This window comes from Vespa velutina, chromosome 13 (assembly GCF_912470025.1).
Source record: "Vespa velutina chromosome 13, iVesVel2.1, whole genome shotgun sequence".
NCBI classification, from domain to species: domain Eukaryota; kingdom Metazoa; phylum Arthropoda; class Insecta; order Hymenoptera; family Vespidae; genus Vespa; species Vespa velutina.
This window is the reverse complement of record NC_062200.1, coordinates 2,742,325-2,752,324: the sequence shown is the minus strand read 5'-3', so window position 1 is coordinate 2,752,324 and position 10,000 is coordinate 2,742,325. Positions and strand designations below refer to the sequence as shown.

General features: G+C 31.1%; 1 protein-coding gene across 1 annotated transcript in view; it reads left to right on the top strand.

Annotated features, from left to right (window-relative positions):
- The window catches only part of LOC124953652, a 69,755-nt gene that overhangs the window by 42,463 nt on the left and 17,292 nt on the right, over nucleotides 1–10,000 (top strand). Inside the window, exon 2 of the mRNA XM_047505348.1 lies at nucleotides 6,325–6,443. Coding sequence (XP_047361304.1) covers nucleotides 6,325–6,443 — 119 coding nt within the window. The remainder of the gene's footprint in view (nucleotides 1–6,324; nucleotides 6,444–10,000) is intronic.

The following is a 10,000-nucleotide window of genomic DNA, read 5'->3' as shown; positions in this document are numbered from 1 at the left end:
TCATTTTAAAGGGAGAATAAAAAAAAATCGTAATTATCATCAAAAGACTCGCTTATTAAATCTCTACGTAGCTTTTCCCTTTTTATTTATTTATTTTTCTTTTTTTTTTTTAACTGGATGTTGTAATAAGCAATAAGAAAACAAAAAAAAGAAAAAGAAAAAGAAAAAGAAAAAGAGCGAGACAGACAGAAATAGAGACAAACATAGAGAGACAGAGAGAGACAGAGAGAGAGAGAGAGAGAGAGAGAGAGAGAGAGAGAGAGAGAGAGAGAGAGATAAAAGAAAAGAAAAGAAAAGAAATAAATCTGCTTGTTCTCATTACGAATTAGAAGCAGAGACATGTCTGCTTATCGTCCATTTCTTCGTTTGGTATATATATTCCCCCATCCCCTTCTCTCTTTCATTTTTTCTATGTTTTCCTTTCTTCTTCTTCGTTTTTTTTTTTTTTTTTTTTTTTTTTTTTTTATATGGAAACGCAAAGAGAACATGGTAGGCGAATGTTATGGTTATTTCAACCGTACGGGTTATGGAGAATGGTAAAGGCGAGCGAGTAGGCGGATGTTGGTTGGGTGGAAGGGTAGGAGGGAGGGCGGGAGGGAGGGAGGAATGAACAGAGGCAAGGCAAGCCAAGCCACGAATGTATTAGATGAAACGAAGCAACGATACTCTTCGGACTGGGTGGTATGAACCGAGTCGAGTCAGCATCGGTTTACAGACACGGCAATATTCGTAATTGCGTGTGCTCTTTCTATTTCCCTTTGAGATATCCAAGCCAAGGGGTATTTTCGTAATTATTTTCATTTAGTACGTAACGTATATGTATTATCCATAGACGTATCTATCTATGTGTGCACGGTTTTTTTTTTTTTTTTTTTTTTTTTTTTTTTTTTTTTTTATACAACCGTATGTATTATAGATGTATGAACGTACGTATGTATGTATGTATGTATGTATGTATGTTTATATGAATGGGTGAACGTATACGAATCTCGGGTTTTGAAAAGAGCTCAACAGGGAGGGAGGGTAACACGAATGTAGTAGACTTTGTCGAAATCACGAGGGTGCAAAACCTTCGAAGTCTTTTCTCAACTTTCTACGTTCGAGCCATTAAATATATATATATATATATATATATATATATATATAAATATATATTTATATATATATATAAATACACGCATACATTGAAAAGCATGTATATATCGTATTAACGAGAGTTTAGGCAGTAGGTTTAAATGAATGAGAGTTCTTTTCTTTTTGTTTTGGTATTTATTTTTTATTCTTTTCATTTTTTTTTCTTTTTTTCTTTTTTCTTTCCTTTTCTTTTCTTTTCGTTCGTATTCGTAAGTTCTACCAAACAATTTTTATTAAAGGATTGCGCATTAAAGTTTAACGCGTTAATGAATAACGCGAATTTAATGATGTTGGAAAGTATGAGAGAAAAATAAAAAAAAAAGAATGAATCATAATTTAAAAAAAAATATATATATATACATGTATATATATATATATTTTTTTTTTTTTTTTTTTTTTTAATCATTTCAATCTAATGTATGAAAATAATTCGCATCTTCTTGAAATGCACGATTTTATTATTTCTGATATTTACGATAAGTTATTTAAATCATTTAAATAGATTATTCCGTGTTACGAAATATAAGTAAATAAGTAAGTAAGTAAATAAGTGAATGAATGAGCGTGAGTGAGTACGTATGTAAAGGGAAGAACGTGCTATTATTTAAGACGCAACCAAATTTACGGTGTGCTCTCTACCTCGTGGTTGGGTGCAATAATTGCATTTCTAATTGCATTTCACACGTGAATATTGTTACCATCGAATGCAATAATACGATAACACAATGACAACACCGATAATTAAGTATATTTATAAAAGTATGATAAAATGACTTTTGAAATAATGTTTTTCTTTTTTCCCCTGATAGCGATTAAATCTACGTGTATTTACGTGGTACGTGTATATAAATATATATATATATATATATATATCGATGTATATGAAATATTATATTTTATCGTTTTAGAATTTTTAAATGGTATTTGCGTTCTCTTCACCGTAAACCGTAGGCTGTTGAGGCCATTACGAAAAATAAACGTTTCCGGGGAAACGGTCTGGATAATCGTTGCCGTACGTTCGTGCAAAATCGAATCGATCGGTGATGGCGCAAACCGGTAATGGCGATGATGCCGATGTTTTAGTAGTTAAACTAGTGATACTATATCGATAATGGGCGATCGATCGATCGATCGTTCGATCGTTCGATCGGTCGGCGACTGTGGGTTTTATCCGTCGCGGATTGAAACGTACCAAAATACAGTCGTAATCACGTGAATTTCGATGGTAGTTTGCGAGCAAATAATTGGCAGGTAGAGCACCGAGTTGTTAGTTCATTTGGGATTGTTTCCTGGTCTCTGAATACTTTAGCGATTCGTGAACCACACATTGGCTGCATTTCTAAACCTCTTTTCGATTTTAAATGCTTTATGGACATCGAGAAAACCTGTCTGCTTTTCTCTCGTTGAAACCTACCTATCTACCTAGCTACCTATCTACCTACCTACCTACCTACCTACCTACCTACTGGCTAGATCCTCATGAAAAGAGGAAATCACCCTGAATAATGCAATAGAAAAATAAAACGACTATCCAATATAGTCATTTTATTTTTCTCTTTACACTTTCTCGCACCGTTTATTCCAATTCTTTGGCTTTGAGTGGTGTGGGGAGGAGGGTGGGAGGGAGGGGGCGAACTTTGTGTCGATTACATCGATTCGATTCAAAGGCAAGATTTTTCTTTTCTTTTCCTTTTTTTTTTCTACTTCTTTCGTTCTATTCGAAATTTTTATCGATACAATATATATATATATATATATATATATATATATATATATATATATATCTAGAAAAATATTAAAATTTTCGATCGAATTAATAAAAATTATATTTTAAATATAATTATATAATTATATATTATACATTCATAATCATGTATTATATTATATTATATTATATTATATTATATTATATTATATTATATTATATTATATGTATGGACAAGATAGAGTTTGATCGATTTGTAAAATGTCATTGTTGAAGATTAATTTGAAAATTTCGGAAAAAGTACTTCGTTATTTCGTTCGAGGAATGTCCTTCCAGTATATTAAATGTTCTCTCTCTTTCTCTTTCTTTTACGAATTTGTTAAATCTTGCAGAACTTGGGAAACGGTATAGAGGATAAAAGGGTCTTGTGCCAGGATCTCTCTCTCTCTCTCTCTCTCTCTCTCTCTCTCTGGATATTTCTGTTTACGTGGGCCGAATGCAATTCCATGGGAGTCGATAAAATCGCGACGTGCATTGCTACGTGTTTCCACCCTCATTCTCTCTTCAAACCATCCCCTTCGTCGTCGTCGTCGTCTTTCTCCTTCTACCTCCTCCTTCCTCCTTTTTCCTCTTCCACCTTCTCCTCCTCTTCCTCCTCCTTCTTCTTCTACATCCTCCTCATCCTTCCTCTCTTTAACATCGTCTACTGCAGGAGAGTAAATCGTCTTCGAGGCCTGTGCTCTTCCTTCCAACCGTTTTCGTTCCTGTCGTTCCAAAACGACGAATTAAGAAGTTTTGGCAACGAGACATCCTGCGGTAATTCGGGATTCGATCAAGCACCCTCTCCAAACCCCGTTCTTCCGTTATCCCCGCCCTTCTCCCCTTAACTCTCTCTCTCTCTCTCTCTCTCTCTACTTCTATCTCTCCCCTCTTCAACCATCCAACATCTCATCCTAACCCCATACCCCAATCTCAATTCAACCCAATCCCTTTTTCCTACCTACCTACCTACCTACCTACCTATCTATATCTATCTACCTACCCCTTTTTCTACCCCCTTTTCTACTACTTCATCCTTTACTTTCTTCCGCGATGAATCTTACCTTGACTGATGAAAATTCTCGACTTGGCATAACTTCGAAGCGGTATTCGCCCTAGTAGATATCCAAGATTATCAGGGAAAAGTCAAAACGTTAAGGAAAGTCGCTGACACGAAGAAAATATTCGATGCAGAACGAGAGTCTCTTTCTGTCTCTCTTTCTCTCTCTCTCTCTCTCTCTCTCTTCTTTCTTCTTTTCCTTTTTTTTTTTTTTTTTTCTTTATTTCTTTCTTTTGCTTCCTTTTCTCTACCCACCCTCCTTCCCTCTATCCCTTATATTCTTTCTACGGTGAAGCTAATGCGCGCTCGAGCAAGGCGAATTGATTTCACGATAAAGTTAGTCGACTATTGTTCCTTTTTTTTTCCCTTTGTTCCCTTTTTTTTTCTTCTTTTTTTTTTTTCTTCTTCTTTTTATTTCTCTCTCTCTTCTCTCTCTCTCTCTCTCTCTTTCTTTCTCTCTTAACAATATCGATATTGTTTATCTCTATTATTTTATTTCCATCCGACGTAAATTGTAAATATAATATTTGAGGATAATCGACGATGGGATTCATTGAACTTCGTTCGAACTACGGATTTCTTTTGTAAACAAAGTTATTGTTTTCTTCGATATTTATTTTTAAATTGAATCGATTAACAATTGATTAGTGATTCCTTTGATAGTTGCTTCGTTCGATTGATCGAATGAAATAGATTTTTCTTGGAAGAAATAATTACGTTGATATAGAAATAATATCAACAACTTTGATTTTTCCCTTTAATATATCCATTATATAAACGTTCAATAATCTCCGACATGTCGTACGATTGAATCATAGAATATCATTTATACAGTATATATATATATATATATATATATATATATACACTCCTTCATAGATTCTAATCGATTGAATTATTTTTCTTTTAACTTACGTAATTGTCAGATCGAATAAGTTGTGTGTGTCCCGTATATATTAAGCTTTCTTGCGTGTCGTGCGAGTTGTTTCGGAAAGATTAAAAAAAAGAAAAAAAAAAAAAAAAAAAAGAAACCAAAAAAAAAAAACCAAAAAAAAAAAAAAAAAACAAGAAACTCGAAAAAACGAAAGAAAAAACGAAATGAGAGAAAGCTGAAAAAAAAAAAGAGAGATCTATTTTCTTGGATATATCTTTCTATTCTGTTGGTACGTGCAAAAGATAAACTCGATACTTTCGCCGAGTGAGATCATACACAGGAGAAAATTCGAAAGTCATGCGTTGAAGAAATTGAAAAGCCTTTTCTTTCTTTCTTTCTTTCTTTCTTTCTTTCTTTCTTTCTTACTTTCTTTTTTTCTTTCTTTCTTTTCGTTCATCCTTGGCGAACGATGGAGTACAAAAGGCGAGCAGCACACCGAGTAAGGGAACATTGTGCAAGCAGGTTTCGTGAAGCGCGATGCCTGAAACGTGCTGCTGGTACTACTGCTCTGTAACTCTCTGACAATTCGTATGCACTTACATCTACACGTACATACACGCAAACAAACACATACACACACAGACATATATATACAAACACATACATGCACGGGCATACAGATATAGAAACACATGCATGCACGTACACACGCATATATATGTACATACATATATTCACTATTCTAGCTGGTTTACGTTCGTAAACTAGAAAGACAGAGACAGAGTGACTAAGAGAGAGAGAGAGAGAGAGAGAGGGAGAGAGGCCCTCGGGGATTTCAATATTCTACTCGCATGTTTCTCTCTCTCTCTCTCTCTTTCTCTCTCTCTTCCTCTTATCTATCTATCTATCTATCTATCTATCCTATTCTTTTTCTTTTGCACTCGATAGTAGCATATCGAAAAAAAAAATAAAAAAATAAAAGAAAGATGTAAGAATTCTCAATAGGGTGGTGGGGGGGGGGGGAGGGAGGCGAGTTGTCTTGGGGGAAGAAAAAAAAAAAAAGGAAAAGGAATGAAAAAAAAAAAAATAATAAAAGAAAAAAAGGAAATAGGCTAAATTTTCGTATGAAATTTCGGCTAAATTATCTCGAAATATTATTGCGAGATAAGGAAAAATGGGGGAAAATAAAAAAGAATAGAAAATAATCCACCCTTGTAATACATACATATACATATATCGATAATTCTTTCAATACGATTCTACGATTATAAAATTAATAAGTTAATTCTTCCTTTCGTGATCTTACTTAAATATAAATGTTTATCTTTATTTTAATTTTAATTTCAATTTCAATTTCAATTTCAATTTCAATTTTAATTTTAATTTTAATTTTAATTTTAATTTTAATTTTCTTTCCTCTTTTCTTTCTTTCTTTCTTTCTTTCTTTCTTTCTTTCTTTCTTTATTTATTTATTTATTTACTTTTCTTTTCTCTCTTTTTTTTTCATTACAGGTCCTATTGTTTCCAGAGGAAGGTTGGGCAAGGAGTGCTAGCAGTTCCTATTGGACATTAACGCCATTCTGGTGGAGTCGTAGTCGGTGTAAGGTCGTCGAAGTTGCCGGAACGAGAAGGTAAATAATAATAATAATAATAAATTATCATTGAAAACTAATCGAATAATTATTACATTCGATTAATCGAGATAAATTTATACACACACATATATATATATATATATATATATATATATACGTATTATTATAGAATTAGGTATATTTGATAACGTCGTACGTATCGTAACGTTCGAAACATTATGTTCAATGATCTCTCAAAGTCATTATAATAATAATCTGCTGGAATATCCGTTTGATAATGCCTTTGATCCCGGAGCAATGTTCTATTCTCGATGCTTTTAGAAACGTATGTACCTAATATCAATGCGACGATAATGCGGACCACCAACGTTAATGGGGTCAGACGAGAACGCAAGAGACTATGTGAGATAGAAATAGGAAGAGAGAGAGAGAGAGAGAACGATATATAGACAACACGTATCCACGTATGCCGTTATGATGTTTCGACGCTGATCGTATTCCTCCAGCAAACGGAAATTCGAGCTTGTAGGTTACGTGGCCGGAATATCTGTCGGCCATTATCTCAGGCGTTAAGGTTAAATCGAAAATTACGAAGAAACGATGCGACCCCATTGGCCTGGTTATACATATCCATCTGTTCATCCATCCATCCATCCATCCATCCATTCATCCAACCTATATCTATCTATCTATCTATCTATCTCATTTTCTTTCACGACTTTTTTCTCTTTTTATTTCCTTTTCTCTCTCTCTCTCTCTGTCTCTCTCTCTGTCTCTCTCTCTGTTTCTATCTCCTCTCAAAGTCCTGTCGTTGTTTCAATTTTGTTTTCTCTCTTTATCTCAATCCACGATCTATTCGTATCCCTTCGAAAGTTGAAAAAAGTGAAAAGAGATATGAGGAAATATTATCTGTTATATTTTAAATATAATTTTGTTATATATAGGTTTTTTCTTTTTTTTTCTTTTTTTTCTTTTTTTTTTTTTTTTTTTTTTTTTATAAAGAGAACATCGAAAATCTTTCTCTCTTTCATTTTACCTTTCTATCCTTTTTTCTTCCTTGATGTTATTTTCTTTCTCGTTGTATCATTTTCATTTTCTTTCTTTTCCTTTTTTTCCGTTTTTTTTTTTTTTTTTTTTTTTTTTTTTTTTTTATATGGTCGAATGAAATACATGGCTTGTTTTAATTCCTTTCTTTTTTTCCTTTTCTTTTTCTCTCTTCTTTCCCAGAGAACATTGGACATCTTTCTTCCTTTATTTTTTTTCTTTGTTTCTTTTTCTTTTTCCTTGTGTTTTTTTTTTTTTTTGTTCTATTGTGTTATCATTTTTATTTTCTTTATTTTGTTTTCGAGTCGAATGAAATACATGGTTTGTTTTAATTCTTGTTTTTTTTTTTTTTTCCTTTTTTTGTCTGCAGTTATGTGAATGTTCGGGGGATGAAAAAAATGGGGGAAGAAAATTTATAAAGAGATTTATTTTTCTTTATATTTTTTTCTTTAGAGAGAGAGAGAGATGGAAATAGAGAGAGAGAGAGAGAGAGAGAGAGAGAGAGAGAGAGAAAAAGACAGAGAACGCCATTGGCCAGTTAGTTTTTCATCCCCTCTTCTTACACCATTTCACATCCCCCTTTTTTTCCTCCTCTATCCCCTTCTTTTCTTTTCCTTTTTTTTTTTTTATCTATCTTCCCTTTTGCCTTCGATCAACGTACTTACGTACTTACTTACTTACCTCCCTTAACCGATACCCCGCCCCTTCCCATTATATATACAACCCTTAGAGAATTCGAAACTCGAAAGAACGAACTGAATTTCCAAATACCTTAGATCTTTTCTATCGTTCATTCTATTATTTTTCTTCTTCGTTGGCTTAGAATGAGAACCATTTGTTCTACCCCTTATATTGTCATTTTGTCCTTTGAATATTTTTTATAAATTCGAAAGTTTAAATACTTTTCACATAAATTCTTTCTATAAAATAATTCTATAAAATTTCACATAAAATTCTAATAAAATTCTTTCTATATATATATATATATATATATATATATATATATATATACTTATAGTGAGTCAGTATATTGTAAGAAAACAAGTTTAACTCAAATTCTTTATTTAGAATATATAAAATGTATTTAAGTATTTAACCTAAAAAGAAGAAAAACAAATTTATAAGATAATATATAAATTATTATTCATTGAAAAAAAAAAAAAAGAAAAAAAAGAAAAAAGAAAAAAATAATTGATATAGACAATACTCTAAACAAAAGAGAAATAAATACATCATCGGATAAATTTCATTCATACACTATAATAATCTCGAAACGATTAAAATTAATATTTATATATATATATATATATATATATATATATATATATATATATATTACAAAATGTAATAATTTTTGAATACTATTGTTCGAATAATCCATTATTATCATATGCAATTTATATAATTGTATATGATAATTGTATATCATAATTGTACGAAAACAATTGTACATTAATATTTGTGAATATTCTAAAATAGAATTTATTTTCTCAAATCCTCTTCTTTTGGAACATTTATAATTTTTATATATATATATATATTTATATATAATGGCATTTTAAAAGGTTTATTAAAAATATTCAAGATATTTCAAAGTTAAACTTCGATGTAAACAAAACATTCTTTCAGAATTTCGGACCACCGACAAAGAACGTGTTTAAGATGTGGATTTATGATTTTTTTTCATCCATAAAAAACAACAGGACGATCATTTACCGAACGTCAATGAGAGCTTAGTGATGGTTATTATTATAAGCATTAAAAACTTTCATCTTTCTTCTTTGATCTTTTCCAAGTTTTTCAAGCTAATTAGAACTACATAGAAGATTTAACAAGTTCAAATTTTCAAGAAAAGACTCATCGTTTGCATCCCTTAATAGACCTAAGTGAAATAAATTAACTTTTCCTTTTTCTTTCCTCTTTTTTTTTTTTCTTTTTTCTTTTTGCTTTGGTGTTTTTTTTTTTTCTTTTTTTTTTGTTTTTCTTCTCAACAAAACCACCGACAGTTTAAAAACAATTTAAAATATTAACAATAATTTGCTACACGATATATCGTCGAATATATTACATAGCAATGATTTCAAATTATTTTTAATTAAGTTCAAATATACAATTTTCCAATAATTCGTTTTATAAGTAAATTCATAGAAACGATCAATTTTATATAATCTCATAATATTATAATCCCATAAGACGAAAGATTAGAAATTGATCTAACGATAAGACGAATAACGTTGGTTTTTTTTTTTTTTTTTTCTTCATTTAGCCATAGAATCGTAATATTTTTTTTCTCATATGAATACTTATTATTAAGATCTTTGAAAAGGAATATCGATTAAATATAAATTTATCGGATAAATATAAATTTATTTATTTATTTAATAAATACGATAGGATATAAATTTAATTAAAGATATTATTAGATTAATTAAACTCATACTCTCTCTCTCTCTCTCTCTCTCTCTCTCTCTGTATCTTTCTCTTTTATATGAGATAATATAAAAGAAAAAGAAGTTCAATAGGTAAAATAAGATTAGGATTCGTGAAAA